General features: G+C 39.5%; 1 protein-coding gene across 4 annotated transcripts in view; it reads left to right on the top strand.

Moving 5' to 3' along the window:
• The window catches only part of SPOP (speckle type BTB/POZ protein), an 83,127-nt gene that overhangs the window by 57,608 nt on the left and 6,010 nt on the right, over window positions 1-19,509 (top strand). For all 4 annotated transcript variants that reach the window (XM_055576160.1, XM_055576158.1, XM_055576159.1 and 1 more), the window contains 7 exons: window positions 3,648-3,791; window positions 4,421-4,542; window positions 6,406-6,557; window positions 6,681-6,808; window positions 14,360-14,537; window positions 18,112-18,167; window positions 18,628-18,750. In XM_055576160.1, coding sequence (XP_055432135.1) covers window positions 3,714-3,791; window positions 4,421-4,542; window positions 6,406-6,557; window positions 6,681-6,808; window positions 14,360-14,537; window positions 18,112-18,167; window positions 18,628-18,750 — 837 coding nt within the window. In that variant the 5' untranslated portion in view covers window positions 3,648-3,713. The remainder of the gene's footprint in view (window positions 1-3,647; window positions 3,792-4,420; window positions 4,543-6,405; window positions 6,558-6,680; window positions 6,809-14,359; window positions 14,538-18,111; window positions 18,168-18,627; window positions 18,751-19,509) is intronic.

Raw genomic sequence — 19,509 nt, 5'->3', positions numbered from 1 at the left:
GATAAAGTAGAACAGTACAAAGGATATTACAACAGTAGCTGTCATCCCAAATTAAATGACATTTGTATCGTCATATTTGCCTTAGGTTGTCATAATTTTAAAAGAAATGTGAGAGATCAACTTGAAATGTCTTGCATTCTTTTCCCAGCTTCATTCTTTCTTGCTCCCTCATCCTGAATCTGCTACATAGCTTGTCATTGATTTTTTTCACTTCTACTGTATGCATTAAAACTCAACATTCAACAAACTAAGATCATGGCATCGGGTCCCATCACTTCATGGCAAATAGATGGTGAAACAATGGAAACAGTGACAGACTTTATTTTCTTGGCCTCCAAAATCACTGCACATGGTGACTGCAGCCATGAAATTAAAAGACACTTGCTCCTTGGAAGGAAAGTTATGACCAACCTAGACAGCATATTAAAAAGCAGAGACATTACTGATAAAGGTCTGTCTAGTCAAGGCTATGGTTTTTCCAGTAGTCATGTATGGATGTGAGAGTTGGACCATAAAGAAAGCTGAACACTGAAGAATTGGTGCTCTTGAACTGTGGTGTTGGAGAAGACTCTTGAGAGTCCCTTGGACTGCAGGAAGATCCACCCAGTCCATCCTAAAGGAAATAGTCCTGAATATTCATTGGAAGGATTGATGCTCAAGCTGAAATTCCAATCCTTTGGCCACTTGATGCGAATAACTGACGCATTTGAAAATACCATGATGCTGGGAAAGATTGAAGGCAGGAGGAGAAGGGGACGACAGAGGATGAGATGGTTGAATGGCATCACCGACTCGATGCACATGAGTTTGAGCAAGCTCCTGGAATTGGTGACAGAGAAGCCTGGCGTGCTGCAGTCCATGGGATCGCAAAGAGTCAACACATGGCTGAGCGACTGAACTGAACTGTATGCAAATATCTGTAAATAATATATAAATCTTAAATTTGTGTAAATAATGTACCGCACAAGACATTCCAAAACTCTTTTTCGTTAGTATTGTGTTTGATCTTATCTCCTTGGGCAGTTCATTGCTTTTAAATCCTGAAATAGTTTTCCATTGTATGGAAATAACCCAATTTAGTTACCTATTTCCCTCCTACTGGATTTTTAGTTGTTTATAACTGCCACATTGAATGACCTTGTCCATGTCTTCTTGTGCCTATGGGCAGTTTCTCTAGGGCAGTGGTTCTCAAAACCAGCACATTAAGGTCACCTGGGAATGTGTTCAATTCCCTTCAGTCGCTCAGTCGTGTCCGACTCTTTGTGACTCCATGGACCACAGCACGCCAGGCCTCCCTGTCCATCACCAACTCCTGGAATTTACCCAAACTTAGGTCCATTGAGTCAGTGATGGCATCCAACCATCTCATCCTCTGCCATCCCCTTCTCCTCCTGCCCTCAATCTTTCCCAGCATCAGGGTCTTTTCAAATAATTCAGTCCTTCGCATCAGGTGGCCAACGTATTGGAGTTTCAGCTTCAACATCAGTCCTACCAATGAACACTCAGGACTGATCTCCTTTAGGATGGACTGGTTGGATCTCCTTGCAGTCCAACTTTCTTCTCCAACTCCACAGTTCAAGAGCACCAATTCTTCGGTGCTCAGCTTTCTTTATAATCCAACTCTCACATCCATACATGACTACTGGAAAAACCATAGCCTTGACTAGATGGACCTTTGTTGGCAAAGTAATGTCTCTGCTTTTTAATATGCTTTCTATGTTGGTCATAACTTTCCTCCCAAGGAGCAAGCGTCTTTTAATTTCATGGCTGCAGTCACCATCTGCGGTGATTTTGGAGGCCAAGAAAATAAAGTCTGTCACTGTTTCCACTGTTTCCCCATCTATTTGCCATGAAGTAATGGGACCGGATGCCATGATCTTAGTTTTCTGAATGTTGAGCTTTAAGCCAACTTTTTCACTCTCCTCTTTCACTTTCATCAAGAAGCTTTTTAGTTCCTCTTCACTTTCTGCCATAAGGGTGGTGTCATCTGCATATCTGAGATTATTGATATTTCTCCCAGCAGTCTTGATTCCAGCTTGTGCTTCCTCCAGCCCAGCATTTCTCATGATGTACTCTGCATATAAGTTAAATAAGCAGGCTGACAATGTACAGTCTTGACATACTCCTTCCCCTATTTGGAACCAGTCTGTTGTTCCATGTCCAGACTTGTTACAAATAGAAATTCTTGAACCCATTCCAAACCTGATAGGTATACAGTGTTTAAACAAAGAACTATTTTATTTACTTTTTGTGGCTGGTATTTTTATAGGGTAGTTGGTCTTTTTCTTATTTATATTGTAGAAACAATTTATATATTACTTGTGTTAATACAGCTAACTCTTTGCCATGTATTGTAAGCTTTGTTTGTTTTTGGCTTTGTTCATAGTACTTAAAAATTGTATTCACCACTGTTTTTGATGTCTTTTATGTTTAGAAAGACCCTGAAGGGGAGAATTTTGAGTTGAATTTGGTTTGCTACTGGGACACCCTGTTGAGATGTGTAGCAATTATTTAGGAATGGTCTGAGGCTTATGAGAGAGGTCAGATTTGGAGATGTGGGAAACATTTATATAAAGACAGAAATTTGACACTGTTGTGAATAAAATTACCACAAAAGAGAATGTAGTTTGAGAAAATGATTCAATATTAAACCATGGGAACAACAGTGAAGTAAGAGAATCCAATAAAAGATATTGCGGAATGATCAGAAAACAGAGAAAGCAAGGAGAAGAATCTGGAAAATCAGATACTGGTGAAGTGTAATGAGAGATTGTTAATGCCACATAGAAAGGAACACATCTAAGACGGGTAAATGTTGCCCTTCTAGAGAGCAGCTAACAATAGGTTAAGAAATAGAAGACCGTTCTTTTCTTTTTAAATTTGTTTTTAATTGGAGGATAGTTGCTTTACAATACTGTGTTGGTTTCTGCCGTACATCACCATGAATCAGCCACAGGTGTACATAGGTCCCCTCATTGTGGACCTCCCTCCCAAGGACTATTCTTAGTAATAAGTTTGCACTGAAGTGTAGAAGAGAAGACGGTAGTTGGAAAGGTAACAAGGTTATTTTCCTTTAGGAGTATTTGTATTTGTACCCCCAAGGGAAGGAGCCAGTAGTAGACCTGTGTGTGGTCTTCACCATGCTGTCTCCTCTTTAGGAAGTCGCTCAGTTGTGTCCAACTCTTTGTGACCCCGTGGTCTGTAGCCCACCAGGTTCCTCTGTCCGTGGGATTTTCTAGGCAAAAATACTGGAGTGGGTTGCCATTTCCTTCCGTGTTTTCTGTGTCTCCTGCATTGCAGGCATATTTACCTGTTGAGCTATCAAGGAAGCCCCTACTTTAAGTACCCTTTGAGTAAATTCATTTGGTAAGATAATTATCTTATAATTATATAAATTATATATAAGTTATATAAATAATTAAATTAGTTTTGTGCAGAAAATTAAAACAGGATTATATCCTTGTGATGAGGAGATTGCCTTAGGTTAGGTGATGTTCCCTGAAGTTAACATTGAATGCTAAGGAGTCATTTGAATGATAACGGTAAAGCATTCCAGGCAGGAGACAAAGTTTCCAGTCTTTGGAAGGTCAAATGGAAGTAGTAGGATAGTATGCTAATAAAATTCTCTTGCTTCTTCCATCAACCAGGGTGAAGAAACAATAGAAGTTTTTGTCCCCTGACTTCGGAAATCTTGTTTAACCTTCAAACTGGCGATGTCAAGGGTTCCAAGTCCTCCACCTCCGGCAGAAATGTCGAGTGGCCCTGTAGCTGAGAGCTGGTGCTACACACAGGTAGGTACTTCTTGGGAGGATTTTGGTGGACAAAAGGAATCAGGTTTGTTTTCTCTGTTGGCTTTCCTGCTTTCTCTGAGTCATACATGTCAAATAGATAAAGTACATGTCAGCTTTCCGTTCCTTGGTTTTCTACGAGGAATCTGAATGGCCTAGGCTGCTGTTTTTCACAGGAGGTTGAAGGAGGGGAATCTTTGAAACTAGATCTACTCTCTGCATCTTCCTTGATAGTAATGTGTGACTTTGTTGGGCAACTCAAGGGGATACTAGGTTTGAGATTTGCAACCCCAGGCAGTGGTATCAATATCTAAATCATTAAACACTGCTCTGAGCAGAGATTCATTTTAGGTGTGGCTTAATCACATGCTTTCCCAACATTGTCTGTGCTTTTCTCATTTTCTATCCAGTATTTCTCAGAAACTGCAAAGAAAAGCAGTGGAAGCAGTTGATCACTGAGATTCTTAAAATGTAGATGAGGGATGGAAAAGGCTGAGCCTCTATGCTGGCCAAACAGTGCTATCTTCCTATGGGATTATGCAAAGGGAGGGAGGGGGAAATTATCTGATCTCCAGCCTGTTTTTCAGGTTGCTCACTTCCTATATAATTACTTCCTGGTTTTCTATCAACAGATCAAGGTAGTGAAGTTCTCCTACATGTGGACCATCAATAACTTTAGCTTTTGCCGGGAGGAAATGGGTGAAGTCATTAAAAGTTCAACCTTTTCATCAGGAGCCAATGATAAACTGAAATGGTGAGGAAGAATACATTTAGCTGTAAAAACTTTTCTAAAAGTTGCCTGTTTTGCTTGGCTTCATGGAAGACTGACTGGAACGTAAGATCCTTGATGGCAGGGACTTTGTTTTGTTCTTTATTTATTCCCCAGTGTCTGATACGTAACAGATGCTCACTGTATGTTTGTTGAATTAGTTCGGTGAGTGTATCGGGGTCAGCAAGCTCAAATGGCTGTGGAGTAAAGTCAGTGAGTTAAGAGGGCCAGTGTTGTAAATAATATCTGTACCTGGTGTGAATGTTGACCACTTTGCAAACTAGTTAGTGTCCTAAAAGAAGTGGTGGCTATGGCTCCCCCTGATGATAGCCACATGTGAATAAGGTCTGACCATTGCCAGATTCTCTGATTTTTCAAGAAAAACAGAAAATCTAGATTTTATAATGTAATAGCTCTTGATTTTTAGATTGCCTGTTTTTAAACAAAGGAGGTTTATTTACTTGTAACTGGAATGCCCAGGGTATAGGATATCTTTTAAGGTAATTTGATCCAAGAGCCAGCCCAATGGTTAGATTAAGGATCCCAGCACTCTCTGCTCTGCCCTGCTCTCCACACTGTTTGACATCACAAGATTAGCTTCCCTTGTGGTTGAAAGTTGATTGGCAGTAGCAAGGGGCATCTTCCACTACCATCCGGCAGTCTTTAAACTTGCTCTGAACTGTGTGGCCAAGAATGTGTCAGATGTGCACTGATTGGTTTAGATCTAGGTTCCCTCAGTTGATCCCTGTGGCAAGGGAAATAGGATCTGGGAGGCTGGGTCAGTCCCTTCCAAACCGTGTCTTCTCTTGAGCAGCAGGCTGTTATGTATACAACCATGTACTCTTTACAAAGACAAGAATACATATCTATAAACCACCATTTTAACCTCTGTTAACCCACTGAAAAGTTCAGTGACTTTCCATTCATTTAGTATTTGTTGGCCATGTACATTAAGTAGTGAATTACTAGGTGCTGAGAGAATTCTTAGGCATTGTATTTAAATTCACATCTTCAGCACAATGTGTTGTGATGTCTGTGGCGTATGCACTTCCTAGAGAAGCAGTGAATTGGGCCACCTGTTTGAGAGAGGTGTCATAATACTGGCAAGGCCTATGGATACATACGGCCTATGTATTATATGTGGTAAAACAGTGTCTGAACCACATGCAGTTCAGCTAATGACATTTACAAGTTAACTGAGTTGAACCTGTTAAATTCTGTCTGAATTTTGTTTTGATCCATTGGTAACAGATTGGCATCGCTGACTCTACTTAGAAGTCTGACTTGGAACTCTGCGCCGCATAATGGGAGTTTACCTTTGTCTGTGCTTCCTCCATATTGCCTCTTTTATTTTAATCTTTTATCACCAGATTGATAAAATATCTATAAAAGATAACTTATTTCTCTAGAGTTCTTTTTCTCTCCCAAATTGGTGTTGAAAGGCTCACTGACTTTTTTCCTCCTGGTTTCACTGCAGTCCCCAAAAAATAAGGGGCTGCTTTTCCTGAGATTGAGGATTAAAATAGATTGAGACTCGATTGAATTTCAAAGTATTTTAGGGGGAAAAAGTGATTTGGGAGATTATGAGGAAAGAGGCGGAGATGCAAGGGATGTGTTGTCAGATTCTAAGATGCCCCTTTATTGTTTACTTTTTAAAAGGTGCCTCAGGTTGCGCTAGAAAAGTGATTTCTAAGTAGTCATTTAACTGAGTCAGAACATCCTGCTTTGGGGCCTGGGTTTGTTTTTTAACATCTCCTGTTGATTCTTATGTTCTAGTTGCCTCCTATCACTTCATGAGCCTGCAAACATGGGTGCTTTTGACTTTTTTTTAACTTCTGTTTTGGGCAGGTGTTTGCGGGTAAACCCAAAAGGACTAGATGAAGAAAGCAAAGATTACCTGTCACTTTACCTGTTACTCGTCAGCTGTCCAAAGAGTGAAGTTCGAGCAAAATTCAAATTCTCCATCCTGAATGCCAAGGGAGAAGAAACCAAAGCTATGGGTAAATGTTACCTTTGTTTGATTCTGTTTTCACATCCAGCAACTTTATACTTTGACAAGTTGTGGATTTGATTTGATCTTTTTTTGAGTAACCCTAAATATAACTTTTTTTTTTTCACTCCAGAGAGTCAACGGGCATATAGGTTTGTGCAGGGGAAAGACTGGGGATTCAAAAAATTCATCCGTAGAGATTTTCTCTTGGATGAGGCCAATGGGCTTCTTCCTGATGACAAGCTTACCCTCTTCTGTGAGGTGAGTCCTTTTACCCTGCTGTGAGAGTAGCAGTTCCCAGACCTGATGGGTATTGGTAGATGTATTGTTATCAAGGATGGAGAGCAAGAAAATCCCCAAGTGGAGTGGTGCTGCACGAATATTATTTACACGACTGACTGAAAGCTGTGCCATGTTTTCAAGGTTGTTGAGCAGCTCATTTTTCCACTTGTCATTATTCTGAAAAACAAAGATTGTGTATGTTCTCTCTTGGGTCATGATTCTGGCTTTTCATTGCAAAATTTTTCAGAAAGCGTTTGGAAGGACTGTTACTTTACACTGAGGAGAATGACCAGCAACTGGATAAGCATATTTGTTCCTTGAGCTTTCTGGCTCCTCCTTGAATATGAGGTCCACATGTGTTTGATAGAGCACTTTCTTTTTGCTCTTTGAACTAGATGACTTTTATTGGTTGGTGAGTGTCTCTGGTTTGTGTTGCTTAGGGAGTTGTGAAATAGGAAGGTAAGAACCATTTTTTTTTAAGAATGCAGGTTATGTAAAGCTAAGTCATTGTTAGTGAAGAGGGTTATCTGTAGTCATTTAGGAGAAGCCTTCTAAGATCCCCAATGACCTAAAGAGCCTTTGCAGGTTTATAGGAGAAGCCTAGAAATAAAATTCCTTGAGAGTGAGTTGGAAAATGGTTTCTTTAATGAGTGTATACTAATTAGTCGTTTCATGCTGTTATTAATGCATTTATAAACACTAATAAGCTTACAGTGTAAGAAACGAATAAAACCTCTAGTCAGCTGGGATGTTGGTGTTCTTGTACATTGTGTGGTCAAGGACCTGATTCCTGATCAATATCACCAAGAGAATGTCTCCTGTGCTTTCATGGGGAGGGTGCAGGCAAGTTTCCCAACTAACAGTGTACTCTGTCAAATAATAGGCCCACCTTGCAAGTTAACATTAACAATAGCTCCAAAGGCATAGCATGTCACCACCTGCGCAGTGGGGAAGGTGTCCCTTAGGAGTCTTGCCCTGTTGCAGAAGAGGCCTGGCCAGCAGTAGCTGGCTTCTTTTCCAAGTCACAGCTCATTGAATATTTTCATAGAGTTGCTGATGATTAGTAAACCTGGGAGGTATAGTTTATTAAAATACTACACTGAATACATAAAATATAGTTTGCATAATAGCTACCTTTTCTCCTTTTTAATTGCTAAGTGAAAAAAGGAAATAAGAAAATACTAGATTGTAGGTGTCTGTAAAAATACATAAAATGTTGCAGTTATTTTTTATAAAATTTTGCAGTTATTTTTTATCTTGGAATTTCAATTCTACATAAATCCAAGTAGTTACAGATCATACTCAATTGCCCAAGTGGAGAAATGAAAGCAAGAACAATTGGGTGGTTTTGTGTGAGATTGAATGTTATATAAACAAACTATCAATTGAATATTCACCCACCTTAGAGATCCTGTATTTCAGAAAAAATTTAAAATAGTGGATTCTAATTTCTGTTGGAAATGAAAGCCAATCTTTGAACTATTTTCTGAAGGAAATCACCTCTAAATAATGCATCTGGTGTCGTAGGCAATACCAGAACCTTTATTGCCACATTTTTAAGTCTCCAGGGCGTCCAGCGTTTTCTTACGTGCTCTCCCCCGCACCTCACCCCACCCAGATCCATTCCATCTGCTTCAGCCCTTGTATTGACATTCTTGATTTGGAAACCAGTTGACCTGCCCTCACTTGGCAATTTCTCATCCTGTGGTTGAGTCTGAGACGCTCTCTCTTTGCTTCCCCATATGAAATTCTCTTAGGAGAAATTCTGTGGTTAAGTTTAGAAATGCCTTACTGACTTAGAAGGGAAGTGAGATGACACTTTGGAAATGAGGAGATGTTGAACAGGGAAACGTCTGGCTGGGTTCTGCTGATGCCATCGGTTTCTTACCATCGGACCAGGTGTGCCATCTGTTCCTCTCACACTTCTCTGTTGGCCACAGGTGCTGAGTGTTGCTTCTCGTTCTTGGGCTTGTGCCTAGTGAGACTCGTTTCTGTTCCAAGACTCTCTGTGGACTTAGTAGCGTTCAGCGTTGCAAGACAGTTGCGTAGGGGTGTGTGTTGGATGTGTGGGTTTTAAAAACGTCTGCAGCTCATCTAAGTTCTTAGTGCATTTCAGAGCTAGATCATCCTTTAGTGAAAATTCTGTCCTTTGACCTTTGCTCCCTTCTATCAATGGAATATTTATTAAAAAGTTTATTTGTTCATATTTATATTTTATTTATTATTGGTTTAGTTATATTTTCTTACAATTTAGAGGCCTTTATGAAGTTGATGTCCACATACAAATTTAAATTATGAGTACTCCACTGTTCTATTCCTTACCCAGTTTTTGGCCCAGGTACTTCTGTCCTGTCCTGATGTAATAAGTACAGTTGTTTTGTGAATACTTTTGGTCTGTTCCCAGAGGCCACAAGAGGGACTCCTAAGGTGAAAGACTGAGAATCACACATTTGTGTGTTTTGGGGCTATATTTCAGTATAACTATATAACCGTTAATGAAACTGAAAAATGCCGAATGGGTAATCTTGTTTGTAATGTGCCACACTGGGTTCACTTTCGGTTCTTATTGATCTTTCTTTCTGACTGTTAGGAAATGTGGTGGTTTTTCCAAGTTGATACTGCTTAGTTAATGCATTCCCTCAATTGTCTTTTATCACAGTCCTTTGAGCTGGGTTAGTTCTTTTCGATTCATTTTATGTTATTGGGGGGAGAAGCAGTGCCTAGGGAGGTTAGGTAATTTTTCCTGACATTGTGCAGCAAATTGGTAGCAGCTCTCCACTTTCCATCTCTCGTCTGCTGTGCTGCACTAAAGTGGACCTGAGCACCATTCACCCTAGGAAACATGGGCTCTACCAAGTTTTCTTTGGTAATGAAAGAATCATGAAAGCTTTACACTTTTAATTTTCTCTTTAATAATTTGGACCACAGAAAATCTACTTGAAATGCTTCACTTCTGTTGATCCTCTTTATTTGTACTGAAAACAGGTAGCTGTTAGCAGTAAAGATCCATGTATTCCATCTTCATTGTATATGCCCCTGACAGGTAGAAGATTCCAGTGCCTGTTTGTAATGTTGTAATTAAAGTTTAAATATTAAATACCATATGAAATATCTAGATACTAGTTAATTATTAAAATGTCTCTTTCCTTAACAAACAATATCTCTTCAAAGCCTGGGAATATATATTTTTGCCAAATTTTAAATATGTTGGTCTATTTTTTCTTTTACTATTTATTAATGGATTATTTGTATATATTAGTTGAAAGAAAATGTTAATAATAATTGATTGTTCTTGACCTACAAAAATGGTGACTTAATGTGTACTATCATTATAGGTTATAAAACATGATAATCTACTACCCAACCCAACATTACCCCCAGTAACTTAGAACCGACCTATATATGCTTCTCCCCTATCCCTTAGACCTGTTGTCTCCCTACTCAGACAGTGATAATAAATAGCTCTTTTGAATTAATCATTCCATTGTTTATTATTTATATGCCTGAACAATATATTGTTTAGGTTTGCTTGTTTTTATGAAGATGGTCTCAGGATGTATGTAGTCATCTAGGACCTGCTGTTTTCACATTATGTTTCTGAGATTTATTTATATTGTGAATGTCGCTATAGTTCGTTGATTTTGATGCTGTGCGGTATTTTGTTGTGTATTCATACACCATCTGATTGGTTTCTTTATTCTTTCTCTTACTGATAGACATTTAGACCGTTGCTAGTCTTTTGCTTAGAAGCAGTGCTGCTGCTGTGTTGTTGTTCAGTCACTAAGTCGTGTCCAACTCTTTATGACCCCATGGACTGCAGCACACCAGGCTTTCCTGTCCTTCACTGTCTCCTGGATTTTTTTCAGACTCGTGTCTAGTTGATAATGCCATCCAGCCATCTCATCCTCTGTCACCCCTTTGTCCTCCTGCCCTCAATCTTTCCCAGCATCAGGGTCTTGTCCAATGAGTTGGCTCTTTGCATCAGGTGGCCAAAGTATTGAAGCTTCAGTTATTGTATCAGTCCTTCCAATGAATATTCAGAGTTGATTTCCTTAAGGATTGAATGGTTTGGTTTCCTTGCTGTCCAAGGGACTCAAGAGTCTTCTCCAGCATCACAGTTTGAAAGCGTCAATTCTTTGATGCTTAGCCTTCTTTATGGTCCAACTCTCACATCCATACGTGACTGTTGGAAAAACCGTAACTTTGATTATATGGACCTTTGTTGACGAAGTGTCAGCTGCTGCTATAAACAATCTATATACAGTCTGTTTATTTTTCTAGATTGTTTTAATTATATAGAAGTTAAAAATGTATTTCCAGTATTTTTTACCTTGACTTTCTATGTTTGGACAAAATATACAAGAAATGACATAATCTTTCATGAAATTTTATATCTTTCATGAAATTTTCTTTTTTAAGGAAAAGAATTGACTTTAAAAGTGAGGCCCTTTTACAACTTGAAATTTAGAGGGTTCTAGAGCCTTCCTGAGACGTGTTCATGCAGTCATGTCTAAGACGACATAAATGTCATAGTCACGTCATCTTCACAGCTGCAATTCTGAATGAGTCTCCATAGTCAACTTTATAAACATTAAAAAAAAAATCTTTAGTTTTTCTCAAAATGGTATCATTTTAGTGTCATCATTTGCAGAGGAAAACAATCCCTTTCTAAGTTAAAAGTTTGGGCTCTGAAGACTCATTTGTGAATGCCATTTAAAATTTATTTTTAATTAAGCGTATTTAATGTTGGTAAGAGGTGCCAGACATTCAGAGCTCTAGAGACTCCAGGCATCCATATATCTGCAGAACAAGTCTGGCTCAGACAGTAAAGGTACATTCTCCTTCCTGCTGTGTTCCTGTCTGTGTCTAGAAAGAAGAATTACCCCAGTGAGAGGAGTCACTGTCTTTGGGCCCCACTCATTACCAAGTACACATGTAACCACCACAGAGACCACTGGTAACCATAGTTTGAAAATCAGCTTAGCTCTTGCCAGTTCATTTTACCCAGTCTAGTAAATTGCCATCAAGTGTTGATGACGTTGGGCTCCTGTCATACTGGTTTAATTCAAGCTTAGGAGCCCAGTGCCAGGTGTATTCTCCATTCCTTTCACTGGCCATCCCATAAGATTCCTGCCTTTCCTCATGAGGAAGTTGGATTTAACTGGGCATGTCCTTGGTGTTTTGTTTGTTCCTTTTTAAATCAGCAGTATTTTGAAGCTAAAACTGGAAATAGGCCACTTCTGCTTTTGGTGTTAATATTATGTCAAAGAGGTAAGGATGTTAATAAGAGAAAGTTGCTGAACCAAATTAGAGATCTGACACGGGACAATCTCTGTGGGGTGGTTTGTGTTGGGTCCTGGGCTGTTAAAATAATATTGTATTCTGGCTCTGATAAATGTGCTACTAATGCTGAGCACATTCATAATTGATTAACTCGGCTGCTTCGTTGTTCAGGACCATAACAGCTAGTTTGAAACAGATGAATAAACTTCTTGACCTGAGAGTAAACATCTCACTCTTATGCAGAAGGGGCCACCAGTCATTTGGATGGGGCGTTGACTGTCTCTGGGTTTATGATTGCATTTAAAGGATGACTTGCATCTTGAAGGTTAAAAGAAATTTGAGTCATTTAGGATGTTCCTTAGCTGTCTTTCTCATCTAACTCATAGGAATAGCAAGAGTGGGGAGCTGATTCTCAAGATTTGTGAATTCTACTTTCTTTTTAACATTTCTAACCTAATATAGGAGAGGAAGCATAGCTAGGGTTGTCAGTCAGAAGACTGAGATCTGTTGGGTCTCATCTTCAGCTTGGTAATTTACACTTATTTTATAATGTTTTATATGGTTTATAAATCCCTGTGATTTTTTTTTTTTTTAACTAATTAATTTGACTTTGTGGAGTCTTAGTTGTGACACACAGGATCTTTCGTCACAGCACATGGTCTGTAGTTGTGGCGTGCGGGCCTGGTTGCTCTGTGGCATGTTGGATCTTAGTTCCTTGACCAGGGATTGAACCTACTTTCCCTGCATTGCAAGGCGAATTCTTAACCACTGGACCATCAGGGAAGCCTCAATCCTTGTATTTTGTATTCTAACACATTTATTTGAATTTCATTGACCTATCTAGAAGTACCAGGATTTTAGATTCTTTAGACCAAACAGTTAAAACATGGCTGGTGCTGAAGCCAAGTGGCAAGTTGGATTTCTCTGTAAACTCGTCATCATTCTGTTCCAAAGCTATAAGAGCATGCCTAGCTGGAGCCAGTCACCTAATGTGTCATTGTCACAAATGACTGAGTAAGCGTGTAAATGATGTGGGATACCTACCCAGTTATCACTACCCAAGACCTTCCCAGCTCGGTCCTGTTCATTAAACTAACGTTGGTGATGAAATACCAGTTATTTACTATGCCCTGTGTAAGAGATGGACCATAAAGGCTGAGCACTAAAAATTGATGCTTTTGATTTGTGGTAATGGAGAAGACTCTTGAGAATCCTGTGGACTTCATGGAGATCAAACTAGTCAATCCTACAGGAAATCAACCCTGAATATTCATTGGAAGGACTGATGCTGAAGCACCAATACTTTGGCCACCTGATGCAAAGAGCCCACTCACTGGAAAGGACTCTGATACTGGGAAAGATAGAAGGCAAAAGAAGAAGGGGGCAGCAGAGGATGAGATGGTTAGATAGCATCATTGACGCAACGGACATGAATTTGAGCAAACTTGAGGAGATGGTGGAGGACAGAGGAGCCTGGTTTTCTGCAGTCCATGGGGTCGTCAAGGCTCAGACATGACTTAGCGACTGAACAGCAACAAAAATAGAAGCTGTATTTTATGTTTATGTTCTAGACCTAACTGAAATAAGTGAAGTGCTTTTAGGCTTATAAGGTTCTTTTCTCTAGAGAGTTTAATTTAAATGGGAGTTAATATAGGAGTTCTTTGTATTTAACCTTTTGCTTAGGGAAAGTAAGGTAAATATTTAAGGCTTAACATTTGTTTCTGTCTTGTTTTTTCCCTGTGGTGATTTGACCAGGTACTTCCCTGTTGGCTCAGATGGTAAAGAATCCACCTGCAATGCGGGAGACCCGGGTTCAATATCCCTGGGTTGGGAAGATCCCCTGGAGAAGGGAATGGCAAGCCACTCCAGTATTGTCGCCTGGAGAATCCCATGAACAGAAAAGCCTGGCAGGCTACAGTCCATGGAGTTGCAAAGAGTAGGACACGACTGAGCGACCAACACACATTCAGGGCAGGGAAGGCAGAGCTTATGATACATTTGGAAGAGAGAAGTTTGTGGGGCTCTCTCCTCATTGTCCTGAGATGATGTAGGATAGTATGATTGTGATAGTTTAGAACTACTTGATCAAGAGGATAAATCCTTGATTAAAAACCAAGAGAATATGACTAAATTTTTATTTAGTTTCTAAATGTACTGCAACAGCAAGGTGAAAGTCATCTCTCCTCCTGTTGCGATGAAAATTCCTGGTACCAAAAGCTTTGGACTGTGTTTTCTTGTCTTTCACAGGTGAGTGTGGTGCAAGATTCCGTCAACATTTCTGGCCAGAATACCATGAATATGGTGAAGGTTCCTGAGTGCCGGTTGGCAGATGAGTTAGGAGGACTGTGGGAGAACTCCCGGTTCACAGACTGTTGTTTGTGTGTTGCTGGCCAGGAATTCCAGGCTCACAAAGCTATCTTAGCAGGTTGGTATTTATTCATGGGGAGTTTCATTTTGGTTAAACAGGGAAAAACAGTAGACTGCATAATCACCTTTTGAATAACTTAAACTTTTTGAACTAGTACAGAAAAACTTCAGCTAAACATATTTTTATATTGTGGTGACATTAGTTGTCAAAACCAAAAAGACTTTCCATAAAAGTGCTACCTCGCTTTTCTCTCTGTAGTGGACTTAGACCACCATTTTCAAGGAATGGATGATGATGTGTATTAGATGCCTTTGCACCTTGAGGTTAGATGTCCAAACACTGGTTAAGAACAACTATTAGCCCCTAGACAGGGACTTAGGATGTAATGAAGAAGATTCTGGACTCAGGACTAAACCGCCACGTAGCCAGGTCCCCAGCCCTGGAGGTTGTAGCCGTCTCTTCCATACAAACAGTAGAAGAATGAGAATGTTGCCAGTGACATGGAAGATCAGGTCTTGTTCTAATAATAGGCCCTTGGTCTTTAAGACCAGAAAGACTGACTCCCAGGAGGGAACTGGTAAAGCAGACTGATGGCCTTTACCTCACAGGGAAGCATAGCTTTCAAACTTATATTCAGGCTGAAATATGTGAGAGGAAATCACATGAACCTTCAGGCAACAGATTTCTTACCAAGACCCCCGGCCTTGTCATTCTAAAATGCACACCTGGCAAAACCTCAGTCTGGCTCAATCTAACCATCCTACTGTGCCCCCTCTCAACTGAATGGTACTGAGAATTGCTAAAGGAAGTCATTAACGCTTATGTTCGTGTCTCCACACTCAGCCAGACCCACATTACTGCCAAGACCTCTTTCTATAGATACTAGTCAGCTCCCTTTCTTTTTCTCAACAATAGACGCTTCAGACCTTTACCACTGTCCTTTAATCTCCATCTCCTGAAAAATGACTTTGCTACTTCTTCCAGGAGCAAATTGAGGCCTGTATCTCTTGGCTCTTGGCTCTCCCCTTACCTGCATTTTCTCTGCATTCTCTGGAGGAGGAGTGTCCAAAGCAAACTGTACTTTCTACTGCTGTTCTGTTTCACACACTGCCTTCTCAGAAGCCTTACTCTGCCGGTTACACCCTTGTTATCTGATATGTTCGTCATCTCTTTATCCTATTGCCTGTTTGCCCTCAGGCTAAATCACGCTCAAGCTTCTCCCTCTAGTTATCCTCTCTCTATTTTCCAGAGCTAAGTTTCTTGAGTTAGCATATTACCTCTCTCGACTCTTTCTTCACACTTATCCTCAGTTCACCTGCATGCCACAAAAGCAGTTTTCCAAAGTTATATTGACCTGCTGGTTCCTAAATTTGAGGAACTCTTCAGTTTATGTATTATTTGACTCCTGGTTTCTCTTGCTGGCTCTCTGGCTACTTCTAATGTGTAACCTTCCTCTTCACCCACCCTTTAAATATTGTTATTCCCTGAGAGTCTGCCTTAGTTCTCTTTTCACTCTGCTTAATGTCCGTAGGTGATTTAACATCATCTTCTGTCTATCCACTGATCCCTATAGGCATCTCTTGGCTTTGGATCCTTCCAGAAAGCACCAACCCTTACTCTTCAGCTTCTGTGATGTATTTATATAGTACCATATAGTCTATAACCTTTCAGAGATAAGAACAGTGAGAATTGATATTCTTTTGGAGTTAGATTAAAATACAGAGGTTCAGAGGGTTAAGATTATATGGTTCAGTTCAGTCGCTCAGTCGTGTCCGACTCTTTGCGACCCCATGAATCGCGGCACGCCAGGCCTCCCTGTCCATCACCAACTCCCGGAGTTCACTCAGACTCAGGTCCATCGAGTCAGTGATGCCATCCAGCCATCTCATCCTCTGTCATCTCCTTTTCCTCCTGCATCAGAGTCTTTTCCAATGAGTCAACTCTTCACATGAGGTGGCCAAAGTACTGGAGTTTCAGCTTTAGCATCATTCCTTCCAAAGAACACCCAGGGCTGATCTCCTTCAGAATGGACTGGTTGGATCTCCTTGCAGTCCAAGGGACTCTCAAGAGTCTTCTCCAACACCACAGTTCAAAAGCATCAATTCTTCAGCGCTCAGCTTTCTTCACAGTCCAACTCTCGCATCCATACATGACCACTGGAAAAACCATAGCCTTGACTAATGGACCTTTGTTGGCAAAGTAATGTCTCTGCTTTTGAATATGCTATCTAGGTTGGTCATAACTTTCCTTCCAAGGAGTAAGTGTCTTTTAATTTCATGGCTGCAGTAACCATCTGCAGTGATTTTGGAGCCCAAGAAGATAAAGTCTGACACTATTTCCACTTATATGGTTAGAAAATGGCAAATTTAAAATTAATCTTTTCTGGCATAAATTAGGTCAAAGTTCTGGGTACCTGTTAGCTGAAACTCCAATATTTCATTTGTTCCTTCTCTCTCAGGTAGAGATTGATAGTCTCAACTTTCACCAAAATCCTTGATTTATTAGACAACATGATAAAATTTGAGTTCCTAGTCATTTTACTACTCTCATGGTTGAAATTGCATTTACTTATTTTTCATAGTGTTCATTAGACTAGAATGGGTATGGTATTTTATATATATATACATACATACATATATATATGTATGAATGTGTGTATATATATGTATGTATGTGTGTGTATATATATTTATATATATAGTACTGTGAGGCACTATATAAATACATACAGAAGCTGAAGACTAAAGGGCTGGTGCTTTTAATAAAGAGGAAGTGTCCAAAGCAGAGATGTCTAGAGGGATCAGTGCACACTGTTTAGAACACTGTTTCTGGACCTTTCTTTGTGATTCCCACCCTTGAGGAAAACACTAAGAGACATTAAGGAATAAGATTTTGTCCTGTTAAGATCTGAAGGGCCATAAAGGACTGTGGGACCTGAGATGGTTTTCACCTTTTTGGGTGATCTCTGTTGATAATGCATGGCTTTAAGGAGCAGCCATAAATAAGTCTGTACTTCATGTAGCTAATGAATGCCTTTTAGTCCTGTTCTTGACCTCCTTGCTATGTAGACTCTGGAAGTGAAGAAAGTAGGTTATCACTGTTCCAGACAAAAAACGTAGGTATCAGGACACCCTGCTTAGACCATGAACGACCTTCCACTTGAACCCCCAGATCTACCCAGAGGATATCATTGTCATCTAACATAGGTAATTTGAGTAATCTCCTTGAAATATAATAGTTGGAGTGGAGCTAATAAATTACTTTGAAGGGAGTGATTCTTTTTTTCCTCTATGTATTATTATTTTTTTCCCCTATGTATAATTATTCACTCATTGATATAAAAAGAAAGGAATTTTATAGTTCTGGCATAATTAATATAAAAGACCATTTCCGTAGCAGTGGGATAGGAAAGAAAATGGTCTCTTCTCCTGGAGTTCTGTGGCTGTCCAGTGGTTAGACTTGATGCTTTCACTGCTGTGGGCCTGGGTTCAGTCCCTGGTTGGGGAACTAAGATCCCTCAAGCCACTTCTCATGGCCCAAAAAAAAAAAAAGATCTCTCCTTCATAACAGATGAACCAAGAGATTTTGGTGTGATAACCATATCTGTGTCTGTTTTCCTTTCACTTTGCAGCTCGTTCTCCAGTTTTTAGTGCCATGTTTGAACATGAAATGGAGGAAAGCAAAAAGGTATGTAACAGGCTAGAATCAGATTGTTTCCCAATTTGGAAGCAGATTTATTTTCCTGTTTTTTTTTTTTTTTTAATGTGATTAAAATGGAGTACAGTACCCTAAACAGACAATTTCTAAAAGCAGAGAGAGGTGGTCTGGAAACATTCTGGGTAAAGCAGACTCACTGTTCCAAGCAGATCATTCAGATAGTCTTGAGTTGAGGTATTAGGCATGTGTTTTGAAAAGAAACGTGAAAAATCAAAGATATAGTTGTCTTGCTGTGTGTTTGAGAAACCAAAGGTGGTATATAAGATGGCAGAAAAGGCTATTAACAATCAAATAGAGCAAAGAGGAATTTCTATTGATGTTAGATTTAATATGATACGAACTCCTCTCTTCCTCAGAACTTAAAATCATGAAGATTGTTAAGGAATTTTGTTCTGTTGGAATGTTTCTCAATTTTAATTTTTTGGCATAGAATCGGGTTGAAATCAATGATGTGGAGCCTGAAGTTTTTAAGGAAATGATGTGCTTCATTTACACGGGGAAGGCTCCGAACCTCGACAAAATGGCGGATGATTTGCTGGCAGCTGCTGACAAGGTGGGATAAGAATAGGAAAATAATAACAAGACTGGGAGTTTCGGTGACCTCTTGAGCTTCATGACTGGGCTTTTATGTTGCTTTGTGGGCAGGATGAGCGTATATCTTAGTTTGGTCAGAACAATCCTGATTCATACTTGTGTTCCAGCAGTTATCGATAGCACCTTTTTATTTTCAAAGGTGTCCTCCTTTTAATGGTAAATTATATGGTCACCCTCACCATGGAAAAGAAGTGAGATTTACCTGTCTTCTCTTGCCCATCTCAAATTTAACTCAGTGATTTGAAAGATTCAGATTAACATTTGGATTTATGATTTGGCTTTGTAGTTTACAAAAATGTTCTTGAGTTCATTAACTTTTACTTAAGCTTTGTCAATAAGAATAACTTTTACATAGTGTTCTGGTCATTTGCAGCTTTTCCCTAAGAAGTTATTGAAATACATCATATTCAAAATTGTAAGAGAGATACATCTACCATAAACATACACTTTGATTGTGAGACACATTTTTGATTTGAGAAATGTTAAAAGTGTGAAAATAATAATGTAGATCTTAGCCTTAATGAATTGTAGTGATTACTAAAACAACAGGCAGGTGATTCCCAAGATTGGGGGGGGGAAAGGTTAATGAAACTGTAAGTCAAACTGAGGTTTTTGTGTTGCTCTTTTACAACCAGATTTCTCAGAACCTTTAGTATGTTAGTGTGCGCTGTGCGTTTTCTAAAAAAGAATATGGTAAACAAATTTCTCCAATTTCATT

The sequence above is a fragment of the Bubalus kerabau genome, chromosome 4 (genome assembly GCF_029407905.1).
Source record: "Bubalus kerabau isolate K-KA32 ecotype Philippines breed swamp buffalo chromosome 4, PCC_UOA_SB_1v2, whole genome shotgun sequence".
NCBI classification, from domain to species: domain Eukaryota; kingdom Metazoa; phylum Chordata; class Mammalia; order Artiodactyla; family Bovidae; genus Bubalus; species Bubalus kerabau.
This window is presented reverse-complemented; position numbering and strand designations above follow the sequence as displayed.